The 17,734-nt window shown below is 45.1% G+C and overlaps 1 protein-coding gene across 2 annotated transcripts in view; it reads right to left on the bottom strand.

The window, feature by feature from the left end:
* Positions 1 to 9,676: 9,676 nt before the first annotated feature.
* Positions 9,677 to 17,734, bottom strand: part of EcR (Ecdysone receptor) — a 180,720-nt gene continuing 172,662 nt past the window's right edge. For both annotated transcript variants that reach the window (XM_037412300.2, XM_075891619.1), the window contains 4 exons: positions 14,378 to 14,706; positions 13,087 to 13,242; positions 12,138 to 12,360; positions 9,677 to 10,152 (listed from right to left, as the gene is read on the bottom strand). In XM_037412300.2, the coding sequence (XP_037268197.1) occupies positions 9,911 to 10,152; positions 12,138 to 12,360; positions 13,087 to 13,242; positions 14,378 to 14,706 (950 nt within the window). In that variant the 3' untranslated portion in view covers positions 9,677 to 9,910. The remainder of the gene's footprint in view (positions 10,153 to 12,137; positions 12,361 to 13,086; positions 13,243 to 14,377; positions 14,707 to 17,734) is intronic.

The following is a 17,734-nucleotide window of genomic DNA, read 5'->3' as shown; positions in this document are numbered from 1 at the left end:
GACTATGGTGAAGAATGATCCGGCCCTTTTCTAGGTTTCTTAGCTGGTTCTAGGTTGCTTTAAGTTCGTTGCCAAGCATCGGCTAGGTGACAGTAATAATTGCTGAAAAATAACGTCCCAATAATAATAATAATAATAATAATAATAATAATAATTATAATAATAATAATATATGGTTTTAACGTTCCTAACCCACGATATGATTATGACCCAGGCTCCGGACACTTCGACCACCAAAATGTAAGGTCGCGGCTGGGATTCGATTCCTCGATCTTCGTGTCAGCGTGAAGAAGGAGCCACCGGCAGACACGGGTACGTCGACGTTGGCATGGGCCTTCCATATCGCTTCGGAGCTGTTTTCTCGCAGCCGCAGTTGCTCTTCCCGTTTCTTAGCAAGGAACATGGTTTAACGGGATAGCGGTCGCCCCGGAATAGCGGGATGGAAATGTGCATGCTCAGTACGCTAAAAGACTCGTAGCGTGTACCGCACGCACCCCAAGATTTAGCGTTACCGTGTTTCAGTGGTCTACGTAGCGCACCTAAAACATGGCGGTGGTTTTGGACGCCCACTTCGAAATGAATTTAGCTATCTTGCCTTCCGGTAGCTTCGACGGCCGAATATTACGAATAACTTAGTCAAGTTTATGAGACAGCTTCCCATTTTAAACGTCCATAGGCCATACAAGCTGTTGGCAGCGTTGTGGAAGGTACGGGCGCTCACAGCAAATCACGGAGGAAGGAAAAAGGTGCAGCAAATGATTATAGAGCGCACTCTGGTAGGTGTGCGCCGTGGTGTGCGCACTTCATAGTTGTGCTCCTATGCGCATGTCACGTCCGTTAGTTCGACAGGTGGCCCCTTCTGCGTGGAAGTAGGTGTACTACACTAATTGTATTTTGACTTTGGTAGCAGATGGCGCTTGGTACGTTTTTCATTTGTTTGGCTTATTTTTGGACGGCACGACCAGTGTGCCAATGAAACTGGCCCGACCATTTCTATCTATTGTTATCGGCCCCGGTTCCAACGAGTTCTTCTCACGTTCGAGCTTTTTTAAATTTTTTTATGTGACGTGTAAAAGAATATTTACTTCAGTCACTGAATGAATTAATGAACGAATAATTAAATAAATCAATCGCAATCTTTATTTTCACTTCCCAGCGGTTACTTGCTTGATTTCTTGCCATAGCATAGTATCTACAGCTTGAAGCTAAAACGTCGTTTGCCGCTTCTACCAAAACTTTTCTTTTACCGCTAAGTAGCACTGTTTTTAACATGGACAAGAGGGATAAGAAGGACACGACATTATCGCAATTGAATTTATTACAGAAAAATACTTAATAAATATGCACCCCCGCTGAGTCCCAGCGACATAGATATGAAATAACAGGCACAGAAAACTTGTCCAATATCAAATTTTTGAGCCCAATGTTAAAACTGCGCCGCTTAACCTTACGGTATAATGATTAATCACCAACTAGCCCAGTTATCAATCTTGTTGAAACCCTTCACGTCGCTCCAAGAAGCTCTATGGGGTTCAGCTGGCAGGGGTTGGGAAATATGCGCACAGCGAGGTAACCGGCAACCTCGGCGATGCATTCCATCCCACCTTGCGCGTACATGCATGGCCGACAAGCTGCACGAGCTCCTTGACAATGTCGCTGCTCCTCGTAACACTTTTTTTTTTTTCGGAAAACCAGGCCTGTATGTCCTTGTTAAGACTACTCATGCATGGCACTTCTTACTGCTTCAAAGAATGATATGGCGCGTTATCTATGACTATAAGACTGCCAGGTGACAGCAGTGGAAGCAGCGATTCTGGACTTTGCCACTGGGGTTTCGATGACCAAACGGTGAACCAGGTTGATGGGCTGCGTTGGATGGATGGATGTGGTTTTACCCTTTAGATCGGGCGGCGGCTAACGCCACCAAGCCGTAATACTTAGTTGACTAACCACTAGATTTATCTTTTTTTTTTTCGTGCACAGACTGTACAGTGCCATCTGTCCACACCCCACTACGCGTACAACCGACGTTTCGTCGGTGAAAAGAATGGCCTACCCTGGCGTCGCAGCTCCGCTATGTCGACTTTATTGCCCTAACTTCATGCAATGAATGAATGAACTTTATTTGGACCAATCTCTTTGTACTTCAGCCCTAAGGTGGGTCCCTAAGGTGGGTGGCCTCCTCAGTCGAGGTGGCCATGGCTAGCTGCCGCCGCTCGATCCCAGTTCACCAATCGTAGCCGGTTGTCAGGGCCTTGCGTCACCAGCTAAGCTTCCCACTAGTCGTCGAAAACTTCCTCAGGATCCGTTTCTTTCCCTTCGTTTCCACTTGGTGGCGACGACTTGCGAGATATTTTTGTAAATATCTTGTAAAGAACGGACAGTAAGCTGATCGGTCTACAATTTTTCAAATCCTTGACGTCGCATTTCTTGCGGATTAAGATGATGGCATTTTTCCAGGTTTATGGTACCCTTCACGTCAAGAGACACTTCGCATACAACGTGACTAGTTTTTCTAACACAATCTCTCCGCCATATTTCAACAGGTCTGTTAAAGATGGCGGAGAGAAAACTAAAAATGAAGACTTATTTTTAGTTTCGCCATTAGGAATATGCCACGTACACTTATGACTAGCCAGTTTTCTGTAGCAGGTATTCAAGGTCCGCAATTACGTGGTTGTGGGACGTTAATGCCCACATATCAATCATTCCCATCGGCAACCTTGAAGGTGATATCATTGACGTACTTGCTGTGGTGGAGGCCTTCTATATTAGCTAGTTTCCCGGGTAACCCAAAATGCACGAGGTTTTCTTTTTTTAAGCATGAGCGAAATTAAGGAGCCCTGCGGCGTGCCCGTGCAACCCATGTCTGTCTTGTGGTTCCGTCCACCGACCGCAAGCGAACCCGGCGACCCGAGACGAAATGGCATCCCAACGCTCGTATGCTTTCAGATATCGCGGCGTGTTTAACGTTGTCGACTGCCTTTTGAGGTCGATACAGAGTGTGCTTGAAGCAAGAAATGACACAAACACAAATTTTTGGTAATGATAAATCGAGCCAAGGATTTTTAATTTTTAAAAATATAGAACATTGCAAAAAAGATACAATCTGTACAACAAAAAACAGTAGCAGACCTGAGCGCACAACAACCCACTTGTGTCCCCTTGTGCGCATTGGCTCCGCAGCAAGAAAGGAGCTCCAGAAACAAAAAAATTTGCACAAAGTCCATAACAAACATAACTTATTCAGCCCTCTCTCTCCTCCATAAGTATAAACAGTGTTGACTATATACAAGCATTGTTAGTTACACCCCGATTATAGCGTCTGTGTGTTCACTCCAGCATGTCTATGAAAAATAACTGACAGTTGCTTCTGCGTTTTTTTTCTGCCCCTCCTGCAGCCAAGGTTGGCGGCCTCACAAAATAATTTCTCCAAGAATAGACACGGAAAAAGTTGCATCCGGCCGACAGCCAGATTCGATTCCCATAGACAGCATTCTCACTGCATGCCTTCACCTTCTGAAGGCGATTTCTAAGCCCCAGACAGCAATTCTTCGGGGGAAGAATTTTGTTGTGAAAGGGGTCCATAGGGAGAGGGTGGGGGTCGTTAAATCACTCTTGTATGCAGGGGAGGTGGTGGAAGGCAGTCTTGAGGCAAGAGAGAGAGAGAGAGGAGACAAAAACAAAGTAAGCCGCGCGAAATAAATTAGGAGTCAACAGACGCACGCTACTCGATAGGAGCCAGAAGGCGCGTAGAAGCCGACAGACGAGGAACAGGCAGTACGACATCCCAGTGAAACGCAACTGGGAAAAAACTACATACGAGAGGTCAGCCAGGAGGAACATGTGCGATCCCCGGGGATGAAAAAGGCAAAACCAAACAAGGAAAATCACAGCATCACTTAGGAGGCCAACATGAACAAAAAATAAAAAAGACAGCTCTGTAACACACAAGTTCACAAAGACAACTATAGGGGGACACAAAAGTCCTAACAGCACGTCGACGGCATCCCAGGGATGAAGGCGCACGAAGGCAGGGAGTGACCTCCCTCCATGCGAAAAAAAAAAAAAACACATCACAAGAGTCCGGCTTGTCGCAAAAAGCGACCTCCCTAAGAGACGGGGGAACGCGAGGCAGTGTGGCTGCTGCCCCCGCTGGCGAATGCTACAGAAGCCGCGAGCCACTTGCACACCAGGGACGAAAAGGGAAAGAGGATGCCTGCCGGAAGCACTGCTGGTTCCCAAGCATCCTATACTGCAGGGGAACTCGATTGTCTAGCCGAAAGCAGAAGGAAGCAAGCACGCATGCAAGCTCGGTCTTCAACCGCGACTCTCCTGAGCAGTTCTGACACACTGGGTCTCTGTAATCTGCAAAATATGTCTCGGCAAAAATATTAGCGAATATCGTAGTTTATCTGTCTTTAGTAGTTTGAAATAGACAACCACTCTATCGTCCAGGCACTTGCAGTTGTCGCATAGTTTGTGCTCCAAATGTCGCTGCTGATATTCACTTGGCCTAAGCACGTCAAATGCCACAATCAAGTCTTTACAGCATGGCCTTAAAATGACTGAATGCTGCAGATCACATATCTATGTTTAGGCCAGCAGATCGGGCCGTCCTGCGAAGTGAATTGGCCATCTGAATTTAACATTCATCAAAACATTGAATGCACCAGCGTTTTTTTTTCCTCGTTTTTCTTGCAATAACAAATGCACACTTTAGCTGGGCATTTGCAGTTCTTCAGCAGAGCCTTCAGAAGGCTGCTTACTCTAAGCAAATGAGAAATTAGCAAGTCTGTGCACTTTCATGTCTTCTTGTGTAATTAACACTGCAATTAGCTGGCACAAGCCCTTGTTCGCCAATTTCGTATGTGGTAGCAAGTTACAAGCATAACCTACACAGTACAATTGTCTCTACTGAAGCTTGCTTTTGGCATTTGACCTGCATTTGCCCTAATAGTATTGTCTCGTTTTCTGCGCAGCAATCTTCTATACTATATTACGAGCTGCATACAAAGACACTTTTTCGTGTCTGTGCATTTCATTACAGTGCAAGAAAAATAAGTCGTGTTCAACAGCTGCCAACAGCCAGAGTGCTGCAGAGTGTGCCTTGAATAACTGCCACATTGAGAGAACTGCGAAGGTGGGATGGCTCAGCTTGCCACAGCCACTAGCTTGCCACCTTTAAAAGCCTTCACTAGGCAATGTGTGAAGCCTGCGAAGGCTTCACAAAGCCTTCACAGGTGCAATGTCGTGAAGATGTACGGAACAGTCGGGACCGGTAATGGGAATGGTTACGTTTTAATCACTGTGGCAGTGGCAAAGACGCTGGCAGCTCTGTATGGCAGAAAAGAGGATAAGAGCTACGATCACTGGACGGAAACCCAAGTGTGGTTGGTGGTGAGAGGATCCCTGCTTATTATTATTTTTTTTTTTACCAAGCAGGCAACCGAGGAATAATACTTTTTTTTTACTTGAGGTTGAGGATACCCGTTCATATTCCACGGTTGTAACATTTCCATCTCAGCCTTAGCACCATAGGTCTCGGCAGAAAAATAAGGGCCATCTATATTTGGTCAAGGCACAGAATTTCACTGCCCCTTTAATTTTTTTTTTTTTTGCCTGCGGAGTGTTGCACAGTCTAACCTAGCGATGTTGTCTGGTCACACATCCACAATGTCGGCCTTTTTTGTCGTCCTTTCCTCAGATAACCTTCATCCTGCTCAAATGACTCTCTATAAACAAAGAAACCAAAAAGATGGCACTGCCAGCTTTAGACAATGTGCAGCAAGGAAACGCCAGCTACGATGAGGTCACCAGAAACAGCCTGTCTACACACAAGATACTCCGCATCCACCAGTCACTCACTGTACAGGGGACATGAAATGGCAGGCGGTATTTACAAGTCTTACTTTGTCCTGAACACTCGGTCCAACTCGTTCGTACGATAGAGTGTTATGTTGTCAGAAGAAAATAAGATAGAGCTAAGGTTTGCATGCTCAAGAAACAACGAGGGAGAAGCAAGGGGCGGTACCTTGCATGTAGGAAGGAAGTAACTGCTTGGAAACCAGCAATCTCCGCGGCAGACATATTCATGGCTCACTCATGAAATGAGGCATCCATGGTTAGCGACATATATCATCTATAGTACATCAATATACTTATGGATACCGAGTTCCTTTTTGTTTTCCCGTTTCTAGAAAGACGCTTCCACACATTATCCAGGGGAGCCCTAAAAACAACTCTGGTATCTACCCCTGTGTGCCCGCAACAAAAGCATTCAGCACTGTAGCACTTGACAGCAATAAATATCCCTTACAGAGCGGGACCCTGCTAGACGGCAGTGCACGCCGTCCAAACCCCCAAACCGCTCGGCCACTGGGCTCACAGCAGCACGTGTCCCATGGCTTAATTACGGGGAAACAAGGGGAAGCAACAAAAGTGCAGAACAGCTCCAATGGTCAGTGCAGAGATCGTGATATTCGTACGACAGTCAGGTACACGGGTCTGTAGCAGACAGGAAACAAATGTAGCAGCTCAGCCCTGCCAAAGCATAGCGGGCAAGCGTCGAGCGAAAGGTGCATGCTTGCTGGCATGATTCCAATGGGATGATTTGGGATTTGCTGCTTCCCTTGTTTCCCCAAGTGCGTAACAGAAGCTGCCTTCCATTGCGCGCCCAGGCGGGCTGCGAGCAGTGTGCGTGGTGTGCACGTGACACTGGGGCGACACCAAGGCAGAAAATGGGCTGTGCCCAACGTTTGGTGCCTTGGCAATAGCGGCACTTGTGCGAGCACACAAGTACCAAGGCGAAGACACATAATAAGAGAAATGCAATTCGCTCAGTACCCACTTGGAAAGATGAACAGAAGGAAAAGGAGAATAAAAGCAAGTTGAAGTAATCAAGCACTCTTACAACATGTACAAGATCAACATGCCTTCACACTGCACCTGGTTAGTCTCATCTGCATCGCGACGGCAAGAAATAACAAAAGGCACTCAAACAATAATAAAAAAGAAGGAATCATGCAGCACCGCCTGCAAATATGTTGTGTGTCTCACTCACGCCATTGATTCTTCGCCAGTATTTATTTAAATTTTTTTTCTATACTCCCAGGTGCTTCCTCTTGCTTGATATATTGGCTTCTCTTACATCCACTGAGATTCGGAAGTGAAGGTAGAGGGTCGGGGTAACCCACTGCCACAAGTTCCTCATAGGCATTCCACATAATAGTCTGTGCAAGTCCAACAACCACACACTACAAGCACAGACAAGCACAGATATACACACAAGGTTGACGCTCGATGTTTTGCCGTAGGTCCACTGGTTTCGTTGCCGGCAACGTCCCAAGTTGAAGCAGTCATGGTTAATGCATTTGCAGTCTCTCTTTTTTTTTATCCATTTTTCTTTGCTGCTACCTGCCAGGTGGTTTTGTGAAACACTGAGATCGTAAACCGCTTTGAATCCCAAAAAATATGTTATGGCGGTCTGGTGGTGGGCTGCTCAGTCCTTCTTTTCCTCGCTGCTGGCATCTTTTCCTTCTGTTCTTGGGGGTGCTCCACACCCCCTTTCAAATCACCGGTACCAAGCGAGCACTAAAAGATGCCATCATCCCCCATCTCTGCCGACTGTGCCAAGCGTTACACATCGCTATGTACATGCACCCATTGTAATAACACATAGAAACAAACAAACAAAAAACACCCTTAAAAAAAGAAAACCAGGCAATAAAAAAAAGGACAAATAAAAGAACAATGCCCTTGCCATATGGAAGGGGACGACATTTGTACAATTGTCAAAGTTTGTGCGTTTATCTCACTCACAGCCACCTCTCTGCAGCGAGAGCGAGGCATCCCTGCCACTGCAAGCGACCACAGCTGCCCTGGCCTTCGTGGCGCTGCCAATGTCGTCTGCCCAGAGGCGGGAAGGGGTGGGGAAGGAAAAAGTGGCCAACTACGCTTTGCTGGCATCACTGTGGCCCTCTCGCACGGTCACTGGCTGCACAGGTTACAGAGTTACACACTAACCCAAAAGGAGCAGGACAAACCTTTCTCAAACTATGTTAAGGCACTTGACTGTGGGTTCAACAGTAGGTAGTGGTGGTACTACAAGCTATCAAACGCAACCATGCAGCCAGAGAGGCAAACACTAAAGGGGGGATGTGGTGGCAGTGCACATCATGCATGCCCTCTGCAAGAGTCCCCTTTTCACCACGCCATGGATCATTACAACACACATGCACTGCAGCTTTCAAACAATGGCTTTCACCACATGTAGCAAAACCTGCCAGAAATGGTGCGAGGGGGCCTACTGTGAGTTCCGATCGTTATTGTTCGCCCTTTTCCTTCACCAGCGCTCCTCCCCGCAACACTCAAGAATGCCCTTCTGGAGCTGTTAGTCACTGCAACAAAAATGTACACTAAACAGCAAAGCCTGGAAGTTTAAAAAAAAAGTATAATAAAAAGGAAAGAGCTGCTGGCCAGACCCACAGGATCCGATTCCCAGCTTAGAACTACAATCAGGCTCTGCGGTCCGCGTGATGCCGTCACAGCATGCCAAGTCTGGACAGAAGCCGCAGCCGCCCCGATGTAACCACTGTAGTCGGTCAAGTACGCGGATCGGGCATCACGTCCACACTGTCAGCCATGCTATCCATTTTGTCGTGCTTGACATGCAGTTTCTCTTGCAACAAAATTCAGGAGCCTGTTCTTACAATAATTGAAAAAGCTTGTCAATGTTGCCATGAACTATACTGGCATTATATGGAAGCCAATAAAATCACCGTTAATTTCAAGAAAACATTGAAGAAACGCAGTGAGATAAGGAAAGCACAATAAAGTAAAAAACTGATGAGCTTTCACAGCCCAGTTTGACGCTGACTGAGTGATCGAGTGGGGCCTACTGATTGAACATCAGCTGTTTCTTAACACATATCAAAACCTCAGTAATCAATGCGCTATCAGGAGCAATAAACTACGAGCCATAAAACATGCATAAAATACAGATAAATTTATGCCACGATTCAGTTATTGTCTCATCATTACTTTCTACAGCAAATTCATTCAAGTCCTCAAATGAATAAAACTGAATTCTTAGGGTTATACTGGCAAAAATCAGAATTATGAGGCACGCCATTCTGGGGGACCCTCAATCTATCGTTAATAACAACCTAGAATTCTTTACTCCACCCCATAATCTTAGTGATGCATATTTACACATATCATAATTCCCATCGTAACACCGATGCTGTGGCTGCCAATCGAACCCGCTCCTCGTGCTGTTCATGATGAGCTGGTTGTCAGTGACAAGATAAAGCGTGCAAAGTGAAATAAAAAGACCCTTCCCCTTGAGAAGTTCTAAAATGCTAATGACCAATGCATTAGAGATAATTAGTATCATAAAAAGCAAGGAGATCAATCTGCATTAGCAGGAAAGAATCATTTTTGTCTTGACAAGAATGAGAAGTAGCCTTCTAAGAAGTGCAAACACACGACTGATAATATAATAATGATGTGCTTGCCCTCACCGGACTGATTTCACCTGGTTCTTTCAGAAACCATTGTGAAACTGGCCTGTTGCATTTGCTGACCTACATCCGGCACACAAACGGTGCAGCAAGTATGGCTGACAGATGTTACTAAAGCACAAACGTCAAAGACGAGGGACGAAAAATACAAGTTGGCGCTTTGTCCCCGACGTTTATGCTTTAGCAGCAGCAGCGGATCACCAACTGGGTCAAACATGCACATGGTTGACAGTGTGGAAAGCAGAAGGTTGGCCAAAGCCGTGTTTTCAGTAGCGTTGACAATGAGACGTACGACGCCTACACATTGTGGCAGTGCCAGAAGATGGGCCACTTGCAGGCAGTCCACAGCAGAGCCCAGTATAGTCACCCCTTCACCCCCACCACTACTACTCTTGAATGTCCCAAATCTCAGCCAGGAACGGTGGCAGCTTCTTGTTCTGCACCTTGAGCGAGAAGCACATCTCGGCGTTCATGTTGCCCAAGGTGCGCAGCTCTGTCAAGATGGACAGCAGCCGGGCAAAGTAGTTTTTGCCCGGGGGTCGGTGGTTCTCCGAGTACATGCGCAGTGTCTCAATGTAGTACTCCTGAATGCGCTCCACCTTGCATGGGTCCACCAGTGCTGGCCGTTCTGCAGTGCAATGAATAGAGTCAGTTATTTCAGAGTAATACAGTATGAAGATGGATGCTAGGGCCAAACACTGCAACAATAAACAGCTTGACTAGTTCCTAGCAATTGCAATGAGAAAGTACTTGCATCATAATGTCATAAAGATAGAGGTACAAAAGAATCTGCACTGAATCGGCATAAATGTTAAGCATAGACTGGAGGCAAAAGTAAAATATTTTACCGAGTCCTCTGTAAGTGTCCATCTAATAGAAATGTCCACTTTGGCCTGATGTCATCAGAGTACATTTAGTTGCCGCACAAAGTGGCAAGCTGTGATGTAATCATGTAGGTGCGTTAAACAAGAGGCTGTGCTAAACATTATTTGAGGGTTAACACGATTACAAAATCAAAGCTAATGCACAGCCGCGCAGCCAAGAACACGTGAATCTTGGAAGGCTGCATTCCCCATGTTGAGGCTCATTATGTTGCTCTCATTTCTGTCAAGAATTGTGGAAGCTTTGTCATGTCGAAATGACGCCGAAAGAAAAACGAACCACAAACCAGGAGCGCGCTGCTCATCAGGTTCCAGTCAATCAACAGCGACTGAAATGGACAGCCCACTACAGTAAAAGCTTGTTCATTTGATACTTGTTAGTTTGGCCCCGCTACGGTGGTCTAGTGGCTAAGGTACTCGGCTGCTGAACCACAGGTGTCGGGATCGTATCCCAGCTGCGACGGCTACATTTCCGATGGAGGCGGAAATGTTGAGGGCGCTTGTGCTCAGATTTGAGTGCACGTTAAAGAACCCCAGGTGGTCGAAATTTCCGGAGCCCTCCACTATGGCGCCTCTCATAATCATATGGTGGTTTTGGGACGTTAAGCTCCACATATCAATTACTCGTTAATTTGGGAAAATCTGATAACTCAGTATGTTCACGGGTCCTGGCCAGCTGGTACTTTTTTCAATGGCATCAAACTCTCAGTTAATTCAGTCATATACCAGCTGCAACTCAAGCGATTCGGACAATCCTCTGACAGCACCAAGCATAAAGCGCCGCGAATGTGCAACGCAATGGAAGAAAAATAGCGTATGCAGACAGTCAATATGACCCCAGGCTCACAGAAAGGCGAAGCCACCATCCACTATCGCGTTGCTGGTACGTAATAAGGTAAGGATTCGGAACATGTGTCCTACTGAGACACAAAGATCCTGAGCCACATTGTGAACAAAGTCACAAAATTGCAATATATTGCAGCTATCGCACTGCTCTTATTCAAAGCAATTACTGTATTTACACATTTCTCTCAAGAAAATGAAAGTGCATTAATATAATAGGTATTTATTTATTATTTTCTCAATACTTTCAATAATTCAGCATTCGGTTAATTTGGACAGTTTTTCTGGTACCATGCAATCTGTATTAAAGAGCTGTTACAGCATATGGACAGTCCATGAACAGTTGCTCTGCTGTGATAGCAGAATAGCGACCAAATGCCATGATCTTGTTAAAATGGCCAAGCATGACAAAACAATCATTTGGACACGATAGAACAATCCAGTAACAAATTGCCAGGATTTGCAGTTAGGCTTCTGCAACTGCATATCCGTCCCAAGCACCATCAGCAAATCTACTTAGTGTAATGCTACTATGAGTAATTGTTGATTGTGTTATAATATTATTATATTCTGCAGAAGCCTGACAGTGATATCCCTGCACAGGCATTCACCAAGGGGCAGAAAAAGAGTTGTTTGGATTTCAAGTGGGAACAATCATGGTCTAACTCCTAAAATCTAATGCAACAGAGCAAACTGTTGCAAACCGTGGCTCCATTCCACCCTCCTTTTTTCCATTTCTCAACGCCTGTCAACTGTTCGCAGAGAAGGCAAGAGCAACCATTCAATCTTATGTTGCCCCCATTTCCTTGCCTGATTTCCTTTGCAATCCTTCCACGCTTAGAATTGACGGAGTTTGAGCAAACCAGAAGGAGATATTGCTCGTACTCACCAGAGAAGATGACAATGGCTGTGAGGAGTGCATATTCTGCGTTGTCCACTCGCAGCTGACACATCTTGCGACAGAAACGAAACAGGGCATCCGCTGAATCGCCCACACTGGCACTGCGGTAGTTGTCTCTAGTATACGGCTGGTTGTTGGCAAACACGATAGAATCCGTCTTCACATCATACTTTCGGGCACCTCTCAGCATCATCACCTCGCTGGAGCAAGCCTGAAAGCAACAAGAGCAAGGTGACTGAGCGATTTTCAAGTACCTGTCACAATGGTTGACTCATACTGCCAAACCCGTGTTATCAGCAAGACCACTGTGCTGCCACTTCGTAACAAATCATAGGTTCATGCCTACGCTTCTATTGCAACCTACATTCCGTTGATATGAACTTGACTATGGTGAACGCAGCTTAATAGTGCGAGGCAAATATCACGGCATGACACCAATCTCACTCAGCAGATACAGGTGAATTTGCTGGCACGCTCGCAATTAGAAGCTGCCCACAATTACATAAGGACTCGAAACTGTTTGCACATGTGGTACACCATTTTTATTGCTCGACTCGATTAAATCCCTGATTTACAACAGCTCACCAACTCCAAAGTCTCCAAGGAAAGTTTTTTTAGGGGGGTTTACTCTGTTGGAATAATAATATGCATGTATGATTTTTGAGGCATACTTAGAACATCTGTATCAGAAAAGGCATTTCCTTATGCAGTTTTTACAGATGATCCTAAGGTTCGATGCCAGAAATGCACTGCCATGAAGTAGAAAACGAAAGTTTGTCTGAATTGCATTAAGAATGAAATGGACACACCATTCCTATGCTACATTGAAGAACAGCCTCATCTGACCAGGCAAGCGTATCATCGTGTAATTGTATGTTCAAAATGCAAGTGGCAGTGAAATAAGAGTTGCATAAATATCTAAGGAAAAGGCTCCCACCTTCAGCAAAGTAATCTGATCTTCTCGTGCCAATGTGTCAAAGCCGGGGACCCGCTTGGAGAACTCCACAATGAGCTGCACTGTTAGGATGGTGATCTCGGTGATGTGTTGGAATCGCCGCTGGTTGTCTTCCTCACTGTCTCCCAGAGGGAAAGGCTGCATGCACCACACAATGTTGCACATTAACATCAGAGGAACAAGCTAATGTGCCATCACTAGCTACGTTATCACATACCCCATTGTTACAAAAAGATGAAGATGTCCATTCATAGAATGGCACTTTCAAAATGCACATACAAAATTTACTGCTATTGAGGCTCACATGTGCCATAAAATTTACAAAACGCAATAACATGAATGATGTCACGAATTGCAACAATTCTAAACGAATGTCAGCTTCAGACAATATCAAGGCACATTGGTTACACTACTGATAAAATCGTCTTAAATTGCACATAATGACCAGGACACGAGTAAGATAACACACACAAGAACACGAGCGCAATGTGCGTCTTCTAACTCTTGCACTGCTCATTTCGCGCAGTTTTGAGCATGTTTAATGGCACTGAACAAACTAGCATGCCAGAACGTATTGCTCAATTAGACTACAGAAAAATTATGTTACACTGGTATTAATACATACAAAGTTCAGTGGTCACACACAATACAATATTGTTCCCAAAAGCTGCTAGTGTTGCACACTCGACTTGTCATTATGATTGACAAATGTATTGTAACCCACATACTGCATCAAATGCAGAGTCTAGAGCAGAGTAGGACAGAATGCCCAGTTTTGCTGGCGACTTCCCAGCTCTTGCTGACTGACTGCAGTATTAATCATAAGCCAGGTGAAGCTACTGCAAGTGATGCATGTATGTGGACAGTGTGAGCAGAGTTTTGGATTATGTGAATATGGACCAATGCCAGCGATTGTGATGGTGATTGGGTGCAAGTTACTGACGGTCAGTGCGAGTCGACATTCGTATGTGAATGAATGCCATAGAGTGAGATTCAATGCGAGTAAGAGCATTAGAGGTTTATGGAAAGTCTAAATAATAGTGACCATTACGTCAAGAGCGAGTGTCGGCTAGCACAAGGGGATAGGAGTAAGAAAGTGAGAGAGTGTACATGACCGTTAGCGACTACATATGGTAGCCTGCAGCAGGACTGAATAGAGAGCTTCCTCTCATTCCTCCAACCAGTGTGCACTCCACAAGATCATTGTTCATAAGCAAAAGCAACCATTTTAGACTACATGGCCAGCTTTATAGCTTTCGTCTGCTCCACTGACCGTGGTCTTCTTCATGTCCTCCTCAGAAGGCGACTCAAACTCCTGCTGGTAGTAGACTAGCTTGTTGATGAGGTCCTCCTGAGATGAAGTGAGAGGCTTGACACCTGGGCTCAGCACCAGGGGCTTCTTATCCTCTTCGTGGTTGCTGCTACTGCTGCCCAGAGAGTTGCCTCCACCACCCAATGGCTGGCTGCTGGGGCTCACACCACCGCCCATGGACGATGGCGCCATCAGCCCCGAGGGGCTCTCTCGTGTTGTGCTGTTGGGCCGGTCCTTCTGGTGCTTCTTAGATTCTCGCTTGATGGCACACTGGTACTCCGGCACCACACCTACAACCATGAGCAAATATACTCAGCATGAATACACACTGCTAATGGCATGGGAGTGAGTATAATCTGCACCGCTTCCAATCTCATTATGATGCTGTTGCATTTCGCCACATATGCGAACGTGCACAAGCGTTCCCTACTTCAGAGTAAATACCATATTCACGTTTCACACAGTCCGCATTTCATACGTCGCCAATTTGTATTGTTTCCATATCTTACACTGCACATGAATTTGTTGGAAGCACAAATTAAAGGGTCCCTGAAACAGTTTTTACATTCCATTTTTGGTTAGACCACTAGTGGAGCAAATCATTATCACCATAATTCAATTGTAACAACCATTATTAACGAAGCTGTAAGTAACAATCTCAACTCTTGCATCGAGTGCTCAGGGCTAAGCTCAGCTTTCACGGGGCCTGTGCGGCACGCTCCACAGCCAATCAGATCAGGAGCCACAGTGAAACATCAAGTGGGCAGAGCCTGTCGTTCTGTGAATGGGCAGTTGAAAACGTGTTTGGACGAGCCGCAGTGATCTGCAGCGATTCAGGGCTTTAAAGCGATGTAATAAATTACAATTTACACAGAGAGCTTAAATTGGTTTGTAAATAACCCTTCGGACTCGGTCTACCAGTCCAATGTGTTTGTACAAAATCGTTTCAGGATCCCTTTAATTGACAACAGTCGGATTTGCTTTACTTTGCTGCAAAGAAGATGTACGAAGTGGTCAGTCAAGCAGCTGAAGCATGCATTGATTTAAAAATCCTGTGACCTGCCAGGTCACACTTTTGGAGCGCAAGCTCGCATCTATAGGTCATGCATATGCCGCTGATCACAAGAAATCTGGAATAGCCGATCACACCTACAAGCATGTGCCTTCCAAGCTTGACTCCTTTGCAGACGTGTATGTCTCATTTTAAACCCCCCCCCCACAAAGCTAAGAGGGAGGGGAGGGGGATAGGTCATTAATTGTGCAGTGAAGGCGAGGCACACAAAATAAATCTGGCATTCAAGTGATCAAAATTTGGACATTTGTGAAAAGTTCATTCGGGCATTATACAGATCTAGAACAATATGCAATCGTACGGCTGCAACATCATGCGGCTGGAGAACCATCCGAGAGCACAAACTTAATTCCTCAAGGTTCTAAACAAAGAAAATGAAGTTGTCCCACTGTAAATATAATAATTTATGAAAATAGTAAATTAACTTGTGAAACAATAAATTACTAGATTACTTGTGCAGCTTGCAATTTTTTATTTAACAGTTCTTTATTCCACTATTCCACCTTGGTGCCATTAAGATGGGGGCCAAATAAACGTGCAGTGTGTCACCACACCTGCTCTGTTATGATGCTTGGAGGTCATACTAGAGGTCAAAAAATAGTATCTAATTTTGATTAGTTGTATAAGACATTACAAAAACAGCATGCATCATGAAATAGGTTAGCTAGCTGTATGCTTAAAAGGGCCCTGCGACACTTTTTTGTCTGCATTTTACAGCATTAAAGTTTGTGTAGTGCCGTATACTTAAACACAAAAAGAATTATTGAAAACTGCACACGGTAACAAGAGTTATTAGCCCTCAAGCTTTAAAAGACCAGCAAAAGATGAGAAAAACACATTCCTCTCGCATTTCACTCTCCCACTGACGTCAAAGGCCATTTTCAATCCCCGTGCACCTCCTACAGAGAAGTACCGGAAGACTTGCCTCATGGTAGCCATTATACAGTGTTCTTAGCCTTGTTTTGCAATTGTTTTCACATGTTAATATTTCAAAACAGAAATCGTTTTGTACCTGCAGAAGTATGAAGAGTGCTCTAAGAATTTTCAGTGCACAGTAGTTTGGCCTATCTGGACCCATATATTTTACTATGTGTCACGTGTCGCATCAAACCCATCAAAATGCACGGCCAATGTCGTTGCTCCCACATTGCGAAGCATTACTTCCGATCATAGGAATAGCCGCTGCGTGCTGCTCTAGCTTGAAAAAAGTGTGGTTTCTCTGTAGAAATAAAATAACACCTTTGTTTTTAGTGTAGCCACTTGTGCAACGATATGAGTGCATTCAGTAGATAGAGAAGAGGCAATGAAAACAACACACTTTGCGTCACAGGGCCATTTTAAGCAAACTGGCGAGTCTGAAACATTGATTGATATGTGGGGTTTAACGTCCCAAAACCACCATATGATTATGAGAGACACCAAAGTGGAGGGCTCCGGAAATTTCGACCACCTGGGGTTCTTTAACGTGCACCTAAATCTGAGCACACGGGCCTACAACATTTCTGCCTCCATCGGAAATGCAGCCGCCGCAGCCAGGATTCGATCCCGCAACTTGAGGGTCAACAGCTGTGTACCTTAGCCACTATGTGAAACTTGGGGAAATGAGTGCAGTTACATGCCCTTTGAGCGCTATAACTTCAGGTGAACAGAGGCCGAAATTTGATGCAAGTATCTTTAAGCAGTAAGCAATAACTTCGCACAGCTTGACAATGCCAGTATTGTTCAGATACAAGGTTTCATTGCCGGATGCATTACAAAGAAGCCTGTCGAGTCGCTGCATTACACAGTCCCAAAGACTCCCCGACACTGTATTTCACAATGCTCGATATAAAAGACAATGGCTGAAGCCAGAGAGAAACTGCAGAGTTCTTCAATGATGCTAGGCTAGATGTAAGAGTATGCACGAAGGCAGCAGCTCAACATGCATGTGCATTTAATGGAAAATGAAATTTGTTACAGAGCTTAATCAGAGAGCTTATAATAGACTTAATATGGCTGCTATGAAGCATTGCACTTAAAGAAATTCTGCACCGACCAAGAGCTCAGAAATGCAGCCCTGATGCTAACAAATTGAATTCAAATAAGCGAACCTATCTATTGGTGCAAACGCTTGAAAAGGGCATTCAATTTACCTCCGGCAGCTGCCACAAGCGACGCACACTGAATAAATCATTTACTTAAGCAGGCCTGCGGCATGCGCAGCCAAGGCTTGTACATCCCGGTTACCCCAGGAATCTGAATTTGTA

This window comes from Rhipicephalus microplus, chromosome 1 (assembly GCF_043290135.1).
Source record: "Rhipicephalus microplus isolate Deutch F79 chromosome 1, USDA_Rmic, whole genome shotgun sequence".
Taxonomy (NCBI): Eukaryota; Metazoa; Arthropoda; class Arachnida; order Ixodida; family Ixodidae; genus Rhipicephalus; species Rhipicephalus microplus.
The sequence above is the reverse complement of the archived record's forward strand: the minus strand, read 5'-3'. Positions and strand labels throughout refer to the sequence as shown.